A 22,540-nucleotide genomic window follows, 5' to 3' on the forward strand; every position below is an offset into this window, starting at 1 on the left:
TTAGGTCCGCAAGCGCGAGACTTCTGTCAGCAATACTTGCCATCGCACAATGAGGTCAGTTAGGAAAAGTGGAGTCAAATTTGGGCGAAAGTATGATGTCTTTTCGAAAGGAAGCACCTTTTCATTTGTCCTTTACTTGATGACGTAATCCAACAAAGGTTAAGGATAGGTGGCATAAAGATTAAGAGGTTTGACTTTCCGAAGAGGCCCCTAGTCTTGTTAAATTAACCTAGTCTTACTATTCAGGAAGAGATCACATAACTGTAGTATCCATCGTGGTCCACAAGATGCCAGTACTTCTGCATCTTATTAGCTGCACCATCATTTGGGTTAAGTCAAAGGTCTGGTAACTATAATTGACATTGTGTTTGTTTGTTGTATCCAGTTCAGGACTGCCCAATGGGCCAAATGCAAACCTGCTCACCATTCCCAAGCAGAGGTCTTCTTCTGTCACCCTCACCTACCATGCAGGATCCAGGAGAGCAGGTGGGACCCAATTGCAGAGCTTTCTGACACAGTTCCAACAGAGCTCACGTGCATCATCAGCCGACACAAATCTGCTGATGTTTTGGCGGTGGCAGATGGAGTAAGAGGGTGGCGAGACTACAGCAAGGACTCATCACAATTTTCCAGAACTCATATTGTTCCATGATGTCGCATTACACTTGGACAAGCAAATATTCGTCCAATCATTGTATATGAATTGTATTAAGTTAATAAACTGTCCTTTTGTCATTTACTCATAATAATATTTTTGGGGGAATTCAAGCAAAGTGTAACTGCAAAGTAGACTAACATGGGCTTTTGTGGCTGCATCAGGAGAGGAATAGAAACTTTCAGTTATACTTTTGACTGTCCACAAGGTGCATTCACGGACTGCCGACAAAGGGACAACTCAAACGCGGATGAAGAAACACTGCCACTAAAATAAACCTAACACCACCAAGATTCCACCAGATGGTGCCACAGTATTACTATAATTGCTTTTGCCTGAACACAAATACAAGCCACAATTTGTAGCGAATAATGGCGGATAGGTTCCCAAAAAATAATCTTGTTCTCTTTTAACTTAACTTTTAGACCATTTTCTTAATTTTATTTATCACTTTCCACAGGAGCTGCAGATGGAAATTGGCTTCAAAACTATAATCTGGCACAGAGCATAATATATTTTTGCCAATTTATTATTTTCTGCATACAGCCCTGGAAAAATAAAGAAATGCACTAAAGATGGTTTGACTAATTAACCCTTTTTCTTTCCATCATCAGGGGCCTCTCCTAGTCTGAGTCCCGTCACTACTCCCAGCCACTGTCCTTCGTCTGTAACCACAGGTTCTTCATCATCCCTTGTCACTCGGTCGCCTGTGGAGTTCCCAGACACAGCGGACTTCCTGACAAAGCCAAGTGTCAACCTGAACCTGCACAAGCCTTTGAGCTATACGCTGAGCTTGTGTGACTTCCAGCAGGCATTCCGCAGCTCCACTTTACCTCTTTGCACCAGGTAAAAAAAAAAAAACTACTAGGAATTTCTTACTCATAATTGTTGAATTATAAGTCATGCACAAGACTTGACTTGTCCACGCCAGCTGTGGGCGTCAGATGCCAAAAGGGGTTTCCAGTAGCGATTTGGGGGATCTCCATCAGCCCTTCCTCAGCGAGGCCCAACGCAGGCGCTCAGGTAAATAAAATGACTAATAATAGACATTATGATATGGTGAGATTAGAGAAGAGTGGCCTGAGAGCAACACCTTCCATTAGTAAGTTTATAGAGGGTAGTTCTACCCTTTTCAGGGTGTGTGTGTGTGTACATGCACTGCTCACAAAATGTTAGGAATATTTGGCTTTCGGGTGAAATTTCAGGATAAACCTAAAATGAATTATGTGAAGATATGGGAGTAATTAACGGCCATACAACCCCCACCCCCCCAAAAAATTTTGTAGTTTATGTTAAATATCACAAGATGGCGGCAGAGCTCTATTTATGTCGAAATTAATCAATGCCCAAATCAGTCTTCATCTCAAATCAATATGCTGTACTTCCATGACACCACCAAATAGCACCCAAGTAATTCTGTTCTGCTTTGGTGAGTTTTTTTTTTAAGTTAGTAGCGTCTTGAAAACATGATGTCCAACTATTCAAAGTATTAGCATTTTACACAACTTGGCATTCTCAAACAAGAACCTGAATGGCAAAAAAAACCGCAATAGGTGTTTGTTCTATTAATTGATCAATAAATTTCTTGGTGTAATTACAATTGATATGTAAACACTCTTCTTCATTCTGCTTTTCACATTTTGACATTATGAGACGAAGACGACGCCTAACAATTGTGTATTTATTTATTTGAGTGAGTTTACAAATGACAATGACTCAATAATTCAACTCAAGATTTTTTAAATAGCACTTTCACAACAACCACAGCTGTATGAGTAATTGTTGCCATAGACAAGATGTTTATATGTGTATGTAAATATCTCAGGGATGCTCCAACAAGTCCCAGATTTATGACAAAAATGCCATTTTAAGTATTGACACTACGTGCATATGTCATTTTTTTTTTTTACTGAACCAATGTTCATCACAGCATCCTAGTATGTTTCATTATTCATATGCTTCTCAATGCATGTATAAATGATCCAGCCTTCAACAACAAAGGGTTTGAACAATTAAAACAGAACCGCACACTGTGTTTAAATTTTTTTTAATGAAACATTTATAAAGTGAGTGCAAAGATCTCTTGTGCATAAAAATGACCATTCAAGTACAGCACAAAACTGGTGAACAGCAAACCAACATTAAGTGAGAGATCTGATTTTCTCTACAAAAATGAACTAATTAAAAATGTTTTCATTATTTTAGTTGCTATGTTTGTCCTGCATGTCATTCAAAATCTTCAACAACAAAAACATTACGCCTACTCACGTTGCAGTGTAGGGCATTATAAGACGCTGGTGCAAGTGCAACAAACCAATGACTGCTATCTAGTGGCGAATGTATTATAATAAAAAAACTTTTAAAAAAGTTGGACCCCCTCTCTTCATGGTGGACAGGAATATTGTGAGGGAAAAAAACGAATAGGTGTGTGTGTCTATGACTCAAATATGTGTAGAAAAGGTGAGTTCAGTTTGTAATTTTCTTCTTTTTATGGGAGCAACAGGTGAAGGTCTAGAGTTCCTAGGCGAACCTTTAATCAGGGAGGAGAGTGTGGACCTACCTGGAGAGACTGAGATCACAGGCAAGCAGAACCATGCTGAGGAGGAACAGAGCCCCAGCACAGAGAAGCAGACTCAGGAATTGGGGGTAAGTTATATCCCAGAGTCACAGCAACCATAATGAATCTTCACAATGAAAGATAATAATGCTTGATTGGTCTCCTCCAGGGTGATCAGGAGTTTCGACTAGACCCGATGCTGGAAGATCATGAGGCCCTCATGGAGAGGATGAATACCTGGAACTTCCAGATTTTTGACCTGGTGGACAAAACAGGAGGAAAGACAGGAAGTCTACTCAGCTATGTTAGTACTGTGATACAAACGTGTTCTCTTGTTCGTTTTTTTGTTGTGTTCTGAGGCTGTGGTCACTATGTGTGTCCCCTCCTGATAAATATCTTGTAGAAAAGATCAATTCAGTGTAGTTTGTTTGTTTCCATCAGCATGTCTGTTAAGTGTAAATAGCCAAAACTAGCCATTTGTCAATGTTAGGCTAATTTAGAGCTTAGAAAGAAGACTTTAACCGGCTACATTGGATTTGAGCAAGCTGCTTCAAATCTGCTTGCCCTATAGCCTCTAGTTTACAAATTATAATTAATTTTAGTTTGAAATTTTAGCCTAAGCCTGGCAAACGCGTAGCTCTAGGCAGATTTTAATGTTATATGCTGCATATGCTAGCTTTTGACTAATGGTGGCGCTGTGGTTACCTTGTGTTCTGATGTGTGTTTCAGTAAAGATGGTCTGTATTTCCCCAGGTGACTTACACCCTTTTCCAGGATACGTGTCTGTTTGAAATATTCAAGATCCCTGTGAGGGAGTTCATGACATACTTCTTTGCTCTGGAAAATGGCTACAGGGACATTCCCTGTGAGTGTTCACACAGCGCTAGGCCTCCAGAAATGCTCAAGATTTATGTTTGTTAACTGTTTGTTCATGTGCCATCACAATGTGCTCATGTCTCTTGCTCTAAGAGCTCAGTAGCTCCTGTGTTGCAAAGTTGCTCATGTAGCCTAACGCAGTCAACTTACAGCTTATTTATTTGGTTGGAATGCCCACAGATCATAACCGAGTCCATGCTACTGATGTGCTCCATGCTGTATGGTACCTGACCACTCGACCAATCCCTGGGTTCCAGCAGATCCACAGTGAGCATGTGACCGGAAGTGACACAGGTGAACTTCAACTGAGCACCCAATTGCATTAGATTTTTTTTTTTATGGACCGTTGTGGCCAAATTATTTGTAAGTTAAGTGGGGGGAAAAAAAGGTAAATGCCTATGTAAAATAGTTTATTTTAATAAATTATTATTATATACTGTATTTATAATTTTAACTAAACCATTAACTGGCTAATTATCGCAATGGACGGAAATTAGGGCTAAATCAATGCAACATATAATGCAGGACTTTTGATCATTTAAATGCAATTGTTGGGCTGCATGTGTGCCCCCAAGCAGGGCCGCCACTTCTGATATGCTCATAACGCACTGTGCGTAGGGCACGACCTGGTCCTAAAGGGCACCAAACTGTCTTTTTTTCTTTCTTTCTTTTTTTTTTTAGAGACCTATGCCATGTTATTGTTCGAACAAGAAAATTGCACGAATAAAGTAATGGATTAATCAGACAGTTGGCATTTGCCTTCATCTCTCCTCTCGTCATGACGTGACCTCACACCGCTGTCTCCCCGGGTGCTCGTGCCAAATGACTCTCCGGTCCACTTCCCAGTCCCCTCCTTGGCAACAGTTTACACAGGAATATTTTCACGCAAATACATCTATTCGGCGAAATACACTATTTTGTACACAGAATATTGACGCCATGGGTCGAAAACAGCAGCAAGAATCAGGCGCTGAGAAACGAAAAAAAAAAAAAAAAGATGTGACGAGGCCTGTGACTCACTTGCAGGCAAGGCAAGTTTATTTGTATAGCACATTTCTTACACAAGACAACTCAATGTACTTTACAAGAGGAACAACAACACCTATAAGCATAGACAAATACAGTAGTTAACAGAGCAAAAAAGAGAAAACAAAAGTAGGTTACAAAATGTACTAAAAGAACATACATTGACAATGTGAAAACATTAGACAGTAAACTTTTAAAACATTTAGCGTAAGGAAGTTAAAAAATAATAATAGGTAAGTGTTGCCGCAACTGCTTGTTTTCTGTTAGTGGTTAGCAAAAGACTAATATATCGCTGCCCCAGGTTAAGTATTGTCACAGTAAACCTCCAGTCAACAATTTCTAATATGATTTAATTTTCTGTAAACTGCAAAGCAGTGCAGTTAAAGCAAATTTGATGCACCTGCTATGTCACTTTCTCAGTCTATGCAAAATCAGATCACAGCAAAAAAGAAAAATCTACCCATGTGCTTAAAATTTTTTATACAATTCCTGCAAGTAGTTTGACAGTTCCAACCAGACAACCCCCCCCCCCCCGCCCCCCAATAAATATTCCCTTAAATTATATTTCTGCTGTATATTTAACATTATTGTGTTCTACCTGCAGCTATTTTTGTAAGTGTCCAATATACAACATGTTATGGGTACCATCGAAGCAGGGTTATTGGTGTTGAAATCCCAAGACTCTTTAACATGTGTCTATTAACACTTTGTGTTCTAGACTCAGACAGTGGGATCTCTCCTGGCAGGATATCATACGCCTCATCCAAGAGTTCCTCTATATCAGATGACAGCTACGGCTGTCTGGCTTGGAACATCCCTGCTCTGGAGCTCATGGCCCTATATGTAGCAGCTGCAATGCACGACTATGACCACCCGGGTCGCACTAATGCCTTTCTAGTTGCCACTAATGCGCCTCAGGTAAACCAATCCCGCTATTTAGTTTACATGTGTTCATAAAAGTTACAAGAAAACACGAGTCAATGTTACTTTTCCTTCATTCTATGAGCCAGTGTGGACATTAAAAGTGCAAATATCAATGGCATCTGATTCCCTGAATAGAGTTTTATGTACACTTGTTGAAGTAATTACATATCCTGTATGCTGCCATATTGGACATTTTTTTGTCATCACTGTAACCTATTGAGTGCGTAAACACGGCACTATTTTGGACTTGTTTCCTGGATACAGGGTATGTCATTATTTTGATACTTAATCGTCTTAAACCTTTTTTCAGGGAATCAGATGGCATTGATGTTTGCACTTTTAATGATCATACACACTGCCTCATAGAATGAAGGAAAAGGAACGTTGAGTCGTGTGTTCCTTTTAAGGTCGCACACATAAATTAGAGTGACACATTGAAGCTATTGTATCGCTGCCGACTAGAGAAACAGCTAGAAATAGGTGACTGCACAAACAAACAGCAGCACCTATGAGGGGAATAAAAATATAAATAGGAAACCTCACATCGATGCTCACGGTTAAGTTTTAACCAGATAGTTGTTATTAACCTGACATGACTTCGCTTTACATGCCTCGTGACTCAAAGTCAAGCTTTTTGGGTTTCACAAAGATGCTATTACTTTCTCCTTGTTTACGGTAACCTTTGCCTGAGTGATGTGATGGCACGAAAACCATAGTAAAGGAGAAAGACATTCAACTGCACCATATCCATTTTAACAAAGTGGAAAAAAGAACCTTATTCATTTGTCTTGGCACAAGTCTACATTCAACTGTCAGGAAGAGCACTTAAAGCCACTTGGATGAATTATTGAAATGGGATGCAAGAGTGGAATATGGACTAAAGAAGCACCCGATTCTTTGTGACCCTTTAATTATTGGATATGTTGGAAAGGGATATTCCATTGTTAAGAGATGAAGTCCACATATTCAGTGTCTGTCTCATACTGTGATGCGAAAGTTGATAAGGTCAGCTATGTGCCCCTGTTCAAATAGGAAAGTGGGTTAAGAGCAAAGACAGGGGACCCTGAACCTATTGATCACGGATGATGTTGACAAACATGTCTGGCAAAAGATATTTGGTGCTCGAAAGTGTGGCTCTCTAAGTTTCTTGCTTTAGAAACGCACCAGGTGAAATAACGTGGTTGTGCAAGTGCACACACCCTCTTATATCTGGGATGTAGTTGTTCAGAATTAACCAATCACATAAATACATGTTAAATAAGAGTCAGCACACACCTGCCACCACATAAAATGACTGTTTACCCTAAATACATGTCATATGTTCGAGTAGGCAGACAGATTTCTTGACTTTCTAGCTGAAGCTTGAACATTTTGTGCTAACATTGAATACCATTTTGAACTGTTCACAATTCCTTCTTAACTCCCCAGCTGAAGAAAACAAGATTGTTATTTTGGGCAATAATTTCCAGGAACAACAAAGCTCATGACCAAAAGAACACCATACCTACAGTGCATGGGGGGGTGGTAGAATTATGCTTAGCGGCTGTTTTTCCTCAGCTGTAACTGGATCCTATTCCTTACATAAGCTGGTGGAGGGAATTATGAACAGTGCAAAATAGCAGTCTGTGCACAAAACCTTCAGGCTCCTGGTAGAAAACAGCAAGGTCAAACAAACATCTTAAATGTATTTTTGCACAAAGTCCTACACATTTTTATTTTGTCAGATTTTACTGAAGTCTCTGTGTCATGTTTCCTACTCTCACCTGTGGCTCTTCCCTCGTGTACAACACAGGCGGTACTGTACAACGACCGCTCCGTGCTGGAGAACCACCACGCTGCGTCTGCTTGGAACCTCTACCTATCCAGGCCAGAGTTTAACTTCCTGGTCAACCTTGATCATGTGGAGTTCAAGCGCTTTCGCTTCCTCGTCATTGAGGCCATTTTAGCCACAGACCTCAAGAAGCACTTTGACTTTCTGGCTGAGTTCAATTCCAAGGTTATTACATGATTAGAAGTGATAACCACTGTCTTTACATAGTTTAACTTATTGAACCATTATGAAGATGTTAATGATCGATGCTGCAGATGGGTTTAATAAGTGTCCTGTCTCTTTGACTTTCAGGTCAATGATGTGAACAGTCCAGGAATTGACTGGACCAATGAGAATGACAGACTGCTTGTGTGCCAAGTGTGTATCAAGCTGGCAGACATCAACGGGCCAGCCAAAGTCCGCGATCTGCATTTGAAATGGACTGAGGGCATTGTCAATGAGTTTTATGAGCAGGTACGTAAGGCTGCATGCATCCTACATCCAACATCTATGTGCTGCATGGTCATATTACTCAGGGAAAGAGCACTTCATAAAATGTCAGTCTCGTTAACTGTATCATTGCTCTTGGGATGTTAGCATGTAAGCCACACACTTCACATCTCAACACATGGACTACAATCATTTCACCAACTGAATGTTCACTAATTGGACAAAAGTATTGGGATGATGTGAACACTCGTTTTTCGCGGGGATACCAGACCAACCCTTGAAAGCCTGCCATATCATAGGTTTTTTATTTATTTATTATTATAGTTATTATTATAGTTTTACCTTTCCCAAACACATTTCAACACATTTAAAATCAACTCTCAACTCACCTATACTTGTTCAGTGTGTAAAAAATGATAAAGCAGTGTGTAAGTATGTATTTTTTTCTTTTGTCTAAATGTCTAAAGCATTTAAAGTGCATTCTTTTCAGTGTATTTAAAATATGAAAACCCATCGCAAGCTCATCCACTTTTTTCTTTTTACCTTTAGGGTGATGAAGAAGCGAGCCTGGGGTTACCCATCAGCCCCTTCATGGACCGCTCCTCCCCACAGTTGGCAAAGTTACAGGAATCCTTCATCACACATATCGTTGGCCCGCTCTGTAACTCATACGATGCCGCAGGTTTACTTCCTGGCCAGTGGATGAATGGAGATGGATCGGATGAAGATGACGAGGGTCGTGTGGACTTGGACACGGATGATGATGAAAATGATGATGATGAAGAGGAGGACACGGATGAGCTTGATGAGGATCTGCGGCCAAGTGAGTCAACTTTAAAACCAAGTGTCCTTTTTCTGCTGCTTATATCATGTCAGAGTTTGGACAGAATCAGTAAGTTTGATTCGTTTCTGCTGAGGGTTGGACTCCGCCAAGGTTCTCCGGGTTGGGGATGAGATCTTGCCCCGAGTGAGTGAGTTCAAGTATCTTGGGGTCTTGTTCACAGGTGAAGGCAGGATGGAGCGGGAGATTGACAGGCGGATCGGTGCAGCATCTGCTGTGATGCACACTCTGTATTGGTCCGTTGTGGTGAATAAGGAGCTGAGTCAAAAGGCAAAGCTCTCGATTCACCAGTCAATCTATGTTCCTACCATCACCTATGATCACGAGCAGTGGGTCGTGACCGAAAGAACAAAATCCTAGATACAAGCGGCCAAAATAAGTTTCCTCCGCAGTGTGTCCGGGCTGTCCCTTAGAAATAGGGTAAGAACCTCGGTCATGCGGAAGGGACTCAGAGTCAAGCCGCTGCTCCTCCGCGTTGAGGGGAGCCAGCTAAGGTGGCTCGGGCATCTGGTTTGGATTTTTCAAGGATGCCTCCATGCAGAGGTGTTCCGGGCATGCCCCACCGGCAGGAGGCCCCGGGGACAGCCCAAGACATGCTCGAGTGACTATGTCTCTCAGATGGCCTGGAAACGCCTTGGGATCCCACCAGAGGAGCTGGTTGAAGTGGCTGGGGAGAGGGAAGTCTGGTCTTCCCTGCTAAAGCTGATGCCCCAGCCACCCGACCCAGGATAAGCGATGGATGGGTTGGGTTGGTTTGGTTTGGTTTGGGTTGAGTTGGGTTGGGTTGGTTTGGTTTGTTGGAGCCTGTCTCAGCTGACTTTGGGTGCAAGGCAGGTTATACACTACCTCCAGTCAGTCACAAGGCACATAGACAAAGAACCATTCATGCTTGCATTCCCATAATTGTCTTTATCCAATTAGTATTTACAGATCTGCTCTAAGTGTGTTAATAGCCTGTCTGACATTTATAAACGGATGCTAATCCATTAATCAATATTTCAGAGAAAAGGGAAAATGAACATTTGCAGGCACGCAAGGCACCCACTGACTTCTGTTTCTTAATATATACACTGTTTTATTCTTTTCACTGTTTTGAGATGACCTCATGACCCTTCAAAAAGCAACAGGTACATGTTAGTGTGAAAACTTGTGCAATTGTGTTGGGAACACACAATTTTCTGGACTGTTTTGAACTCCCTCATGAAAAATATTCATAGATGACTGGGATGGGGTTTTGGACATTTGAAGCTATAAATCTGGCAGTGCAGAAAATGATCTTTGTTGCTGAATGCATCATACAAGGGGACCTGTTAATCAAGGGGAGATGCGACTGGATAACCTGAATAAACACTAACTAATTGTGTTTCAAAGTCAGAATTTGTTTTACGAAACCCAGTTGCCTAAAACCAAACCCATCTTAACCAACAGCATACAATAGCGGTAAGGACTAAATGTGAGGGTTTTGTGTGTGTCATTGTCATAATATAAACATTATGCGATCATTTAACAGACAGTTCTCGGGACAGTTTCATACTCTGCCGTGAACACTGTCCATACATGACTTGGACTTTTATTGTTGCGAGATTCCTCCATGACCCTTCAAAGACCAACATGAGCATATTTCAGTGTGAACCTGTATGTAATGTGGTGATAACACACACAGTTGTCGTGACCTGTTACCACTGTCTTTTCATTTTCATGTATTTTGAGAAAATGTATCAAATTTCAGGGTGAATGACATTTAAGGTATTGCTGCCAAATTTGAAACAAACATTATGCAAAGAATCTCTTGGTTTCTTTTCTTGGTTCTTCTGCAGAAAGGAGGAAAAGCCACCGCCAGTTATTCTGCAGCATCATGCAGCACCTGGCTGACAACCACAAAGTGTGGAAGAAGGTCATCGAGGAAGAGGAGAAGAGTAAAGAGGAGCAGCCTGACAGCCTGCCAGCCAGCATGCCCACATCGCCTTCAGATGACATCCAGGTCATCCAGGAGGAGGAGGAAGGGGAGGAGCGTCAGTAGCCCCACAACAGCACGTGGAGGAAAGAGCAGGAAGAGCTGCAGAATTAAAAGTTGTACACCCAACAGCCTTTCACACACTGACATGCACATTAATGACATTTTTCACTCACACACCCTGAACACTGTGCAGTCATTTTTTTGGGAAAAATAACAACGAAATAAAAAAAGAAGAAAAAAAAAGGCCTTACCACTGTGAGCGGTTCCTCGCTGCAACAGTGGGAGTCCAACTCCTACGCACTTTCAACCCCATGTAGAGTCTTGGAGCAGCTCAAAGGAGGAGGCCCCACAAGTGAGGTCACAGGTGCGGGAAGAAAGAGTCAGGTTCCTCGAATGAACTTGGCTACAATGATGCCTTGAATGCATAGCGCTTACACCTCCCTTAGGTACAAAACACATTGTGACTATTAAAAAAAAAAAAAAAAAAGAGGGGTAGATGATGAACCAAGCAAGCAACGTGAAGACAACATTGACACCCTTTACCAAAGTGAACAGTTCATATGTGGAAAGATGAAACCGAGACTCTTTCAGCATCAGTTTCGGATTTATTTTTTGTAATTCTATAAATATATATAGAGAGATATATATAGAGATATACATGATATACAGTATATCAGATGTGCCTGTCTCAACCTTCACCGAGTCCATATTGGCCCAGAGCCTTGGCTTGTGTAGTTCTCTCTCCTTGCTGGTGACACGAAAACACTGTATGACACTCAGTCACAGAGACATGATTTGAATTGTCGATTGATGATTAGCATTATTATATCTGCATCATTTTGGATGCCGTTACTCATGTGTGCCACCCCCTATTGTTGTTTCCTTTGCGACGGTGTGGTTTTTTTGGGATGTGTGATTATGCTTTTGGAAGAATGTGATAGAGCGTTTGGAGAAAGAGAGCACATTTTTAATTATTTTTAGTATGTGATTGATGGGTATGCTCTTGTGGTTTTGTTAATGTCCTCTGGTGTTGCATTCAGGTCAGGTATGCCGTTTCAATGAATGCATTTTTTATTTCCTGTTGATTAGTTGTTGGTTTTTTTTAAAGGTTACTCAGGATTCATGCAAAGCTGTATGATTACTTTGCAGGAATTAATTTTATTAAGATTGAATCGACTTTAACGAAGAACACCATACAGTACATCTGGGCGAGTGAAGGAGTTGAGTGAACAAGTTGACTACAAATTGAAGCAAGTGAAATCCTCCGAGATGTGACTGTGCTGTCCCTTGTCCATTCATACACTGTTTGCTTAACCCCACTGTATGGCCACCTTTTCCTTCAGTTCATATATTTTTTGAACAATATATTGACCAGCTGCCTCTTTTTCAACCAACCAACACATTTTTCATTTATATTGGTGCCTTGAGGTGTGAGTTTAATTTGAACACCCCCACTCCTGCATTGAAACACATGTAAATGCAAAGGCCATTAATCTGTTCCCGCCCCCCACCCCAAACCAATAAAAAGTATTGTAAATTAATGTGTTTTAATAAGAATAAATAACACTCTATGTTGAAATTGAAAATGTTAAAAGCCTAGATGGAGTAATAACGTTATTAAATAGAATGTACCAGAATTACACAGGTTGCGCTTTTAGGTGATTGGCCACTGGAGGCAGTGTAATACGTACAAAGAAGTGAGCGGCTCTTCATTTGTCTGCATTCACACTCTCACTTTTCTCAGTAATGAAAAAGGCTTCAATAATATTCTTATTCTCAGGGGATAAAGAATATATGCCTGTGAGTAATGTTATATTATGTCGACATGTCTTTTCACCATTTGTGTTGAACTATCCGTTGCCTAAAGGACTGTAAAACAATGTATGCTAATCATTAGCATGTCACTGTTTTTTTCCTCTGTACGTTAGCATTAAGCTTTACCTTTAGCCCTTTATTGATTTAAGACACAACACATAATTCTCTGATGTTTACTTTGACAGTGAACCTGCTTTTGGAGAATTGTTCCCTTTTTGCCAAACTGATGCTTTCTGTGAAGTGAGTTGAGTCACCTGCCTCCAAACAGTACTTAATTCAGATTACTTTATTGATCTCTGAAAGGGCAATTACCCTGGTCACAACATATCCAAGAAACAAACAACAATGAGCAACGGAGGGAGACAGATCAGGAAGCCTGGTGGGTCACTTTTCAGTGCCCCCAAGTTTCTAAAATAACTTGTATCTCAAATTTGTGCCCGCAAGTCAAGGCAAAATATCATTGGAAAGACAGCTTATATTTTAAATAATTAGTAAATCAGGTCACTCGTATCTCAAGGCACCACTGTATTTTACTTTTTCTTCTAGTGGCCAGTGTGAAGAAGGGATCCAGTTGTTTCCCCATCTATTTCGGCATTCCATTTTATGAAAGGGAAGGCACAATTGTTGCCTCTTTATCACATAGCCAATCGTAATCTGCAGAAAACGTTAACTCCAATTGAGTTAATATTTATATATATATATATATATATATATAAAAAACACAGGTGTGCTCATTTTAATACCAGTCAAGTGTTCAGCCACTGTACAAAAAGAGTATGTGCATAAATATATATTTTTGAATAATCAACTGAATGCATCAGTTTTCTATACACACACTTGTGATGTAACTACATTGAGACCCTGTCCTTATTATCTCCTTTCGTTTACAGGTATGGCTATTTGGTTTTCTTTTCTTTTCAATTGTCTTCATTCTCTTTGCATTCATCATCATCATCTCTCCTTCACTAGTGCCAAACTTGACCTATGTGCGGTCGGCCGTGTCATTAGTGTTCCAGTATTGTCAAAGGAGCAGCGAAAGTAGCAGACCGGACTCAGGTCAGAGCCATATTCCTTCTTTCCCATGGAGTCCTGGACCAGAAGTTACTATTCCGTCAGGTTGAATTCCACTTGTTGTTGGCTTTTCTCAGTATTTCAAACCATCATGCACGATTGTGCCATTAAAAAAACAAAAAAAAAAACAATCGTCAATGAAGTTACCTGTGTGTGGCATCCATATACGTACCTCTTGTCCAATGTAATCATTCACCCTCACCAATATTATGGGAGCAACTGATTTTTGTTATTTATAGCTGTCATAAAACACCATCCCTCAAGTACTCACGGTTCTTGTTGATTCTTGTGAGAATGTGTGTGGGTGATGACACCTGGTAGTAAATTAATGAAAAGTTGACTGTTTATCGTACAACTTCTTTTCCAGCAACAGAGTATCTCACAAGTGAAAAAGTGGTACGACGGTTACTAAAACTGATTGTGTGTGCGCGTGCGATTGTAACAGCACACTTAAATACAATTTGTGTACTGCCTTGAGAGAATGCCCATCATCCATCCAGTCGCTCATAAAGGTTACACAGACACTTGGAAACATGTGCACTTTTAATGTTATTTTTTTCTTCAGTATTCAAACAGACCAAAACAAACAATTCAAGTCTCAAGTCAACATAGCAATTCCTCTTAACTATGTTGTGGCTCTCAGTAATCTGTTGATTCTTCAAGTATTGCATACAAAATATTCAAAATGGAAAGACACTTGGAAAGGTATTTTTATCAAAGCAGTTAATGTATGCTTTTTGTTATTAAGTAAGTACTTAATGCACACATACAAATACCAGTATTGATAAAAAAGTCATGTAAATGAAGCACTTTGTAAGTACTGATAAGCACCATAAGGGGAAAAAGTGATTTCAAGAATCCACCAGCTCTTGCATGACCCTTCCAAGAGAAAGCTTTTCCAAAAAGCGCTCTCCCAGGAGATGGTGTCAAAGTCAGTTCAGATGATTTAAAGCTGGCCCATGTCCAGCCTAAGCGTGCCGTGTGCGCAATGTTCTTGGAAAGTCTCATTGGTGCCTGCTGCTACAAATGATGGCTGTCATTTGTCTGACCTGACGCTGCCCTGAGAAGGAAGGGCTGTGAACCAGCGCGAGTGTACATAGTATCAATCATTAACGTATACCTAACACATCCGTGGCTCGCCAAGGTTCAGAGACACTCCGCGTCCTGCCCTACGCAGAACTCGATCGATGCTGAACGTCTGTCTCAAAAAGTCTGTATTGCACAGCTACGTGTGCCTGTTGTGCAAATATGCATATTGCCCAATTAGATAATCACGCGTCCATGTGGAAGTCCCACAAAAATGCACCACGACATTCTCGGCTGTTGCAGAGTTGGTCGCTGTACAAAAATTTGATCTAGTTGAACGTGTGTGCTTCATGCCTGCTTGTGATAAGGAGTGTCTTTGTGCTGCCTGCGGATGGCGCAGATGGAGTAAGGCTTGGGCTGCAAGGTCATACCCAGTTTGGGCGCTACTGTGGGAATGCTTCCGGGTGGGAACTGAAGGTGGAACCTCTGGAGCAAAGTGGTGAAAAAGAGAAACATCTCCATCCTGGCCAGTTGCTCGCCGAGACAGTGACGCCTCCCTACAAAGAAGAAAAACAATGTCAAATTACATCATTTATACTTCAAGTATCCATTTTATAACACAACTTAGATGTGTATATATATATATATATAAATAGTTGTGGAATCTAAGCGAATACAAACTATTAACTCATTTACTCCCAGCCATTTTCACTGGATTTTGACTGATTTTGCAAGGCCCATAAAATATTGTGTTCTATTGCTTATACAAACAAGGACCCTAACAAAAGAAAGATTAGAGTCTCTTCTTTCATCAGGAATAAAAAAGTATATTTGTATCTGTTTCCGTTTTGCAAACAATTAGCATTAGAATATAGCCAAGCTTCATCATTATCCACAAACCTGTTGAAAACACTGGGAAAAAGAGCTTGTTGCAATATGGCCCTGGTTGAGCTTTTATACTCTGCTGCCACCTACTGGCCGTTTTTTGTAATAACTACCATTGCTTTAAGCGACCTCTTCAGGTCAAAAGCTGCATCAAAGCCTTCTGTATGCTCTAGCATAAAAAAAACAAAAAAAAACGTATAAATATGTTGAGTGAAGGACAAAGTATTAAAAATGTATTTATATGTTTTTGGGTTTGACTGAGTTAAAGGGTTGTCAAATACTCACAGATTTTCGATATTCGAGGTAGGGCTAGATCTCTGGTGGGAATAAAGAGAGGTGTAACCCCTACCCCAAAAGTAAAAAGCCAACCTCTACTTGGTGAAAATTCACCTAGCACAGGGGGTTATGGAACAAGTCACCCGTGAAAAGTGAGGCAACACCAATACTTGAATGTTTTTATAATTTCATTTGTATGTGGGGCTAAGGAGCGATGTGTGGAGAGCCTCTGTAGTAATCAATACATTGCAAATCTGATACATCCAAACTCCTTTACTTCTCATCCATTTCCTCTCCTTTGCATTTTTAAAATAGTTGACAACTTAATACAGTAGAATAATACAGTATATGTTGCTCTTTAAAATGTTATTTCCTGATAAGAGTTTTTGTGGTGTGAGTCGCCGACTGTACTTTTTCGCGATTGTCCGATTTGTGTTGCTCGATGTGTAGTGGGCCTAAAAACGTCCTGTGTGAACGTACGTATTTGTAGTTCTAAAAAGTTTGTGTTGCATAAGTTCTGGTCAAAAGCATCCACAGTATGATTGGGTCATAGAAATTCAATTTGTGACAATTTGGTCCAAAGAGCCGACTCACCGAGTGAGAAAGGGAGGAAGGCTTCACGTCTCACAAAGTTTCCATTGCTGTCCAGGAACCTCTGTGGCAAGAAGACACCCGGATCTGTCCAGTACTTCTCATCAAAGTGCACGGAATACAGATTGGTGATCACCATGGTGCCTTTGGGAATGGTGTAGCCGTTGACGTGCGCCTCCTGGGACGTGGCGCGGAAAATGCCCAGGGGGACAATGTTGCAGAAACGCAGGACCTCGTGCAGGACGGCTTCCACGAAGGGCATCTTCTGTTTGTCTTCCAAAGAGGGTGCTCGCCCGTTTGCCAGCACGCTGTCTATCTCCCTGTGTACCCTCTCTGTACAGCACAACACAAACACACATTTTGTTTGCTAAACATCAGGCAACAAAGCGGTAGTCACATTTAAAGAATGTGAGTTATTTTTGCTACATTGCAAGGACAAAAATCACTGTCTGGGAAAATATGCTGTATTGACGCAATTAGTTAATTAGGATGCACAAACCTAATAGTAGTTAAATCTAATGTTACCTAAAAAAAATATATATAAAAATCCAACACACTAAAATAAAAACTGTAACGGACGAATGGCATTTCTATTTATTCCAGTGGGGAAACTTGTATCTCAAATCACCACTGTATTACGATGGTGCCACCTGGTAGCATCTTGGCCAAGGAACTATGTTGAAGTTTAGTAGCTTCATTTAGACAAACAATCAATTGGCATCTAAAGGTGTTTATAAAAACCTTTCAGGGAGTGTTAATTACTCAGGGTTTGCACTATTAGAATTTTAGTTGTAAATATAGATAGCATGTTGCTACACAATAACAAATACTGGTTTGTTTTTGTTTTGTGGATTTGTAACAGATAAGGGTATTTTTGCTCAAGGTTGGGTTAATTATTTTTTGACGATGAAGATTGGATTTGGATGGGCTGAAGCTGGTTGCCATTTTCGACATTGTGTACTGCAGTTGAAGTACATGTAATTTAACATTCTCAGAAAGCATTGGTGGTGGCTAGATGGCTCTATGGCTAACCTTGTTGAGTTTTGAGTTTGGGCACATCACTGATCTTAATGACGTTTGCTCCTGTAAACATCATTAAAGATATAATTTATACATGTATTTAAGGCAAATTGTAAAATGCCTGAAGTCCTCTTGTTTAAGTTTGACAAATTTAAAACATCATAAATGATGTTGTTTCTACTAAGTACTGTCTCAAATGTTCTTCAGTTTCAATACTGTAAATGTATAGGATTGTATGCCGAGGAATGTTTCTTGGGAGGAGTAATATGGCGGCCTCACAGCTTCAAAAGTCTTGGCCTATTAGCTATCCAGTAATATATACAGATCAGGCACCAAACATCATGTAAGATTATTATTATTATTTTTTTTTTAACCCCTTGTTGGATCGAAATTTTAACCCAATGTGCTTAGTGAAATCCTCAATCTAATGTGCTGAATATAAATAACCCAGCATCGACTCAGCGTTGGCTTATCCATGAACTCAATTTGGGTTACTTACTTTTGACCAAGCAGGTTTAAGCGTGAATAATAGCTGACCTTGTATGTTGGGGTAGAGGGCCATGTAGAGCATGGCCCAGCGCAGGGTGTTGGTGGTGGTCTCGGTGCCAGCGATGATCAGCTCCCCCACCGAGTAGACGAGGTTCTCGTAGGAGAACGACGAACCGGGGTTGCCCGCATTCTGTTCCAACTCATCCAAGTAGGCGTCGACATAGTGCCGAGGTGTATGCGGCACCCGACCTTGGGAAAAGTTCTTGATAACCTGCAGCAGGAAGTCGTAGACCTCGGCGGCGTTGCGGAAGAGCTTCTGGTGCTTCCCAAAGGGCACATACTCGATCCAAGGGAAGGCGTTGTAGAGGAAGGCCCAGCTGCTCACCGCCAGCTCCACGTTCTCGCTGAAGATCTCGATCATGTGCTGGAAGTTGCCGTCGTCGTAGCTGAAGCGCTGGCCGAAGATGATCAGGTTGGTGATGTTGGACACGGCGTTGGTCACCAGGTGTTTGGGGTTAAAGGCCTTGCCCTTGTGCTCGTCGATGGCGTCCACGAAGAACATGCACTCCTCCGAGATCTTCCTCTCAAACAGCCTCTGACTGCTGCCGAAGTACCTGAAGGAGTTGCACGCCAGCTTGCGGTGCTCAATCCAGCTTTTGCCGTATTTGCAGTTGAGAAGACCTTTGGAAGAACAACGGTTCATTAGTTGAATGCTTCGTTTTGACTATCATTCAGTTCTGATTATTGACTTTGTTAGTTTGCTAATTGAATGAATGAATTAATGATTAATTCATGACATTCAGTTTAATGTGAGTGATTGGTTCGAGAATTGTCTGTTCTAAATCCAACGCATTCCTCTTTTCTTACCGCCCATTTTGGTCATTTTCTTGAAGAGAGGCAAGGATGGTCGGTCGGCAAACGCCTCGCTCTGATGGTAAAGGCATTCTCTGATGCAGTCGTAGCCGTTCAGCACCACAGTCAGGATGCCTCCGAGGTCCAGACTGAAAATCTGAAAGACACACGGGACCAAGTCAGCCTTTGCAAAGCAGGTCAAGGTTCTTTGAATAGTAGGTCCTCCAAAAGGGCCAAAGACATAGGGGAGACTTGGGCTAGTTGTATCACGGGTAAGTTGTCACATTGCAATTTTCTTGTCCACCAGAGGGCGCAATGAAAAAGTGGAATACTAGTTTTCTTCGTATAAATGGTCAGGGTTTGAGAAGAGAATAGCACATTCTGATGAGATGAGTGCCAGTTATCTGTTTTGCACAACCCAAAGTATTTTTTTTCAACTTCATATATTTTGAAACAGGCGTCGTACATAGACAATTTTTTGCAGCAAATCATGTGGACTCATTAGAGGAGAGATTCAGGTATCTTGCCATGCCTCAGTCACTGCTCTGTTTTAAGCAAACTTTAAACTAGAGCAATTATTAGCCAATATGGTAGTTTGGGGCAACTTGTCACAACCAATTTGGGATTTGGGAATTGTTCTTCAGATGATAAATCTGAAGAGTGAGGACATTAGTTTGCCAGGTTTTGTTTCATTGTTTAAAAATTGATTTTCCAGTTGTTGGAACTACAGTATGTCTACATGTAAGGACTGGTTTAAGTTTAATGATGAACCATCCATTCATTAACCAAAATGCTTTATTCATTTTTTTAATTCAATTGAATCCCAAATTTCCAGTTTAAGGGAAGAGAAACAGGCATTTGTGGCTTAGAGCTATGGCCTACATGCCAGCAGTTCCTAAGGACTTTAATCTATTTCAGAGGTGGGCAAACAAACAAAAAACAGGAGAACAAGGATAATTTTGTCCTTGTTTTATTAGATGCAAAATCCAGTGTGACATCTACCCCATATAGTGTGACAACTTACCTGTTGGTGGGGCAACATGCCACATGTTCACACCCTCTATTTGATGGCTTATAACTCTGCACTGACACAAAGTATGAAAATGACATGAATACAAAAAAATATACCTATGACTTTGGTCTTTCATCTGGTATACATTTTCTTTATATGTGATGTATTGATTCCAAGAAATATATTAAAGTATAAAAAGTGATACAACTAGCCCCGGTCTTATAGTTATATTTAGCACTAGTTTCAGTATTAGTTTTAGTAGTAACAGTATTAGATTTAATATTAGTGTCAATATTATATTTCGGGTTTTTTTATTATTAGTATCAGTATTAGATTTAGTTTTAGTATTACTATTAGATTTAGTATTTACTGTTTGTAAAGTGTCCTGTGCTCAACCCATTTTCTTTTGGAAATTATCAAGTACAGCAGTGCCTTAACATAAAAGTTTTTCAAGTTATGAGATGGTACTGGGTCGTTTATTTTATTTTATTTATGTTAAAAGCCCCCCAAAAAATCTGTGTTACGAGCGAGGTTCAGATACTCTGGCACTTTAATTGAAGTGAGAAATAACGGAAAGCTGCATTTGCACTTTCATCTGTAATAAACTGTCAAACACACTAATACAAGATGAAAAGACTCAATGGAGCATGGAGAAGACAACTCACACAGAAATAACGTCTGTCACTGCGCCACTTTTATTATGTTTATATATATATATATATATATATATATATATATATTTGCACTATTTTTCTTCATTTAATATTATCCATCCATTTTCTTTACTGCTTTTCCTTATCACTGATTACTTTGGGTTAAGAGGCCATGTACACCTTGGACTGGTCGCCAGCCAATCCAGAGCACATGCAAATGAGCATTCACATGAACAGTTTTGTGGGAAAATGAGAAGATGCAAAGTCCACACAGGAAAGCCGGAGTGCTGATTTGAACCTCCAACCTCTATACGTTGAGGTGGATGTGCTATCCATTTCTGCACTGTCGCTGTATTAAAAACATGTAAGAAAAAAATGTTTTGGGGGGGGAGACTGGGACTGATTCACAGTTGCCTAAATTGAGTTTCGAGCTCGGTCACGGAACGATTTAAACTCGTAAGCCAATGCAACACTATTCTGAACTGAAGGCAGCAGACAAACGCCGTGCACGAGCTGGAATAAGTTCAAGTCCCCGCTCTAAAAAGTCAAGAGAACGTAAGGCTGCTCTGCAAACGTTTGTCTTTCTTTTTCTTTTATCCCCCCCTGCCATCGGCGTGCAGGGATTCCAAGCGCTGGTTTCGTAACGCCGCGTGCATTGCTGTGCAGCGAGACAATGACCGTACCTGTCCGTGAACTTCACTCTGCTTCTTGAGGAAAACGTGCGGCTCGGTGACCAGAGACATAATGTTCCCAATGACAGGGATGGGAGAAGGCCCGGGGGGGAATCCCGGGGGTCTCCTCTGCTTGACGAGCTGACGGAGGAGCAGCACGGCGAGGAAGGCGAAGCAGACGCCGCACGCGACCAACAGAACCTGCGCGCGCGACATGTGCGCCAGGGACGGCGATTGTATTGAGACCATCTTTGCCAGGGCCAGTGTGTGCTGTGCTCCGGCTCCGTGCACCGCTCGCCGCCCTCCGCGGTCTTGGACTGCTCGGCGAGGCTCTGGAGAACATAATGTATCATCTTGCACACTTTCCATCCCCCGCCTTCTGGGCGAAGATTGGTCAGAAAGTCGGCCGTGGTTGCTGAACTTTGCTCTGTTCTTGATTGATCAATAATAACCATCTTTTGGGGGGTGATAATGGGCTCACGTTGCTCTTACTCCAAAATATAGCATGGATATTCCAGGTGAAAAACGTACCTATTTATGGCAACTGATTAACGTACCGTTTTGCACAAGTGTGCACACCCTTTTGTAACTGGCTCTGTTCTGAATTTAAAAATCACATTCACATTTTTGTTAAATGGCAGCAGAACACCAGTCAGCTGCCACCATTGTGCCTCTGATTAATTCAGCTCTAATACATTTCAGTTGTTCTAGTAGGCTTTTCATGATTTTGTTTGTTTCCTGCAGAAGCCAAATTTAGCCACAAGGGAAATGTACTTACATTGAAAACCACACAAGGTAAAGTAGGCACGTCAAATTACAAAGCATCATCATTTAACACTACAGATTGTCCAACGATGAGTTAAAATGATAAATAAATAAAAGAACACACACACACATATTGTGAACTGACCAATAGGGTGTGTTGAGAAATTCACTCTGACATCCTGACATAACTCTGAGAGTGCGTTTGGAGAGTCGGAGCGCACGCCCCTCCCACGAACTTCCGAACGCACCATATGTTGCAAACCAAACAGGAGCTCGTGCGTGAACTGTTTCCAGCTCTTCCAGTTGGAGCAGATAGTG

The 22,540-nt window shown here is 41.0% G+C and overlaps 2 protein-coding genes across 3 annotated transcripts in view; one reads left to right on the forward strand and one right to left on the reverse strand.

The window, feature by feature from the left end:
* Positions 1 to 14,514, forward strand: part of pde3b (phosphodiesterase 3B) — a 50,615-nt gene extending 36,101 nt beyond the window's left edge. The window contains exons 5-16 of the mRNA XM_086070625.1: positions 386 to 486; positions 1,270 to 1,501; positions 1,587 to 1,678; positions 3,159 to 3,301; positions 3,382 to 3,516; positions 3,966 to 4,077; positions 4,269 to 4,382; positions 5,833 to 6,032; positions 7,831 to 8,034; positions 8,161 to 8,322; positions 8,848 to 9,121; positions 10,957 to 14,514. Coding sequence (XP_085926751.1) covers positions 386 to 486; positions 1,270 to 1,501; positions 1,587 to 1,678; positions 3,159 to 3,301; positions 3,382 to 3,516; positions 3,966 to 4,077; positions 4,269 to 4,382; positions 5,833 to 6,032; positions 7,831 to 8,034; positions 8,161 to 8,322; positions 8,848 to 9,121; positions 10,957 to 11,159 — 1,972 coding nt within the window. The 3' untranslated portion in view covers positions 11,160 to 14,514. The remainder of the gene's footprint in view (positions 1 to 385; positions 487 to 1,269; positions 1,502 to 1,586; positions 1,679 to 3,158; positions 3,302 to 3,381; positions 3,517 to 3,965; positions 4,078 to 4,268; positions 4,383 to 5,832; positions 6,033 to 7,830; positions 8,035 to 8,160; positions 8,323 to 8,847; positions 9,122 to 10,956) is intronic.
* Positions 14,513 to 22,379, reverse strand: cyp2r1 (cytochrome P450, family 2, subfamily R, polypeptide 1). Of its 2 annotated transcripts, XM_086070627.1 has the most exons (6): positions 21,470 to 22,379; positions 19,137 to 19,278; positions 18,318 to 18,950; positions 16,897 to 17,093; positions 16,764 to 16,824; positions 14,513 to 15,565 (listed from the first exon to the last, which is right to left on the reverse strand). In XM_086070627.1, exons 1-6 carry the CDS (start codon positions 21,824 to 21,826, stop codon positions 15,357 to 15,359), a joined length of 1,599 nt encoding a protein of 532 aa, XP_085926753.1. In that variant the 5' UTR covers positions 21,827 to 22,379; the 3' UTR covers positions 14,513 to 15,356. The 2 variants fall into 2 exon arrangements, with proteins under 2 accessions (XP_085926753.1, XP_085926752.1); XM_086070626.1 differs by having other exon boundaries at positions 16,764 to 17,093.
* Between the last annotated feature and the right edge of the window lie 161 nt (positions 22,380 to 22,540).

The sequence above is a fragment of the Leptonotus elevatus genome, chromosome 3 (assembly GCF_054856555.1).
Source record: "Leptonotus elevatus isolate MCC_2025b chromosome 3, RoL_Lele_1.0, whole genome shotgun sequence".
NCBI lineage: Eukaryota > Metazoa > Chordata > Actinopteri > Syngnathiformes > Syngnathidae > Leptonotus > Leptonotus elevatus.

Bases quoted from the DNA above. Each gene is read 5' to 3' on its own strand.
- cyp2r1 (XM_086070626.1), bottom strand. From the start codon at position 21,826: ATGGAAAGTGTGCAAGATGATACATTATGTTCTCCAGAGCCTCGCCGA. The intron at 19,279-21,469 runs GTACGGTCATTG...TGTGTCTTTCAG, and splicing joins AGAGTGAAGTTCACGGACAG to ATTTTCAGTCTGGACCTCGG. The intron at 15,566-16,763 runs GTGAGTCGGCTC...TCTTCTTTGTAG, and splicing joins CTTCCTCCCTTTCTCACTCG to GGAGGCGTCACTGTCTCGGC.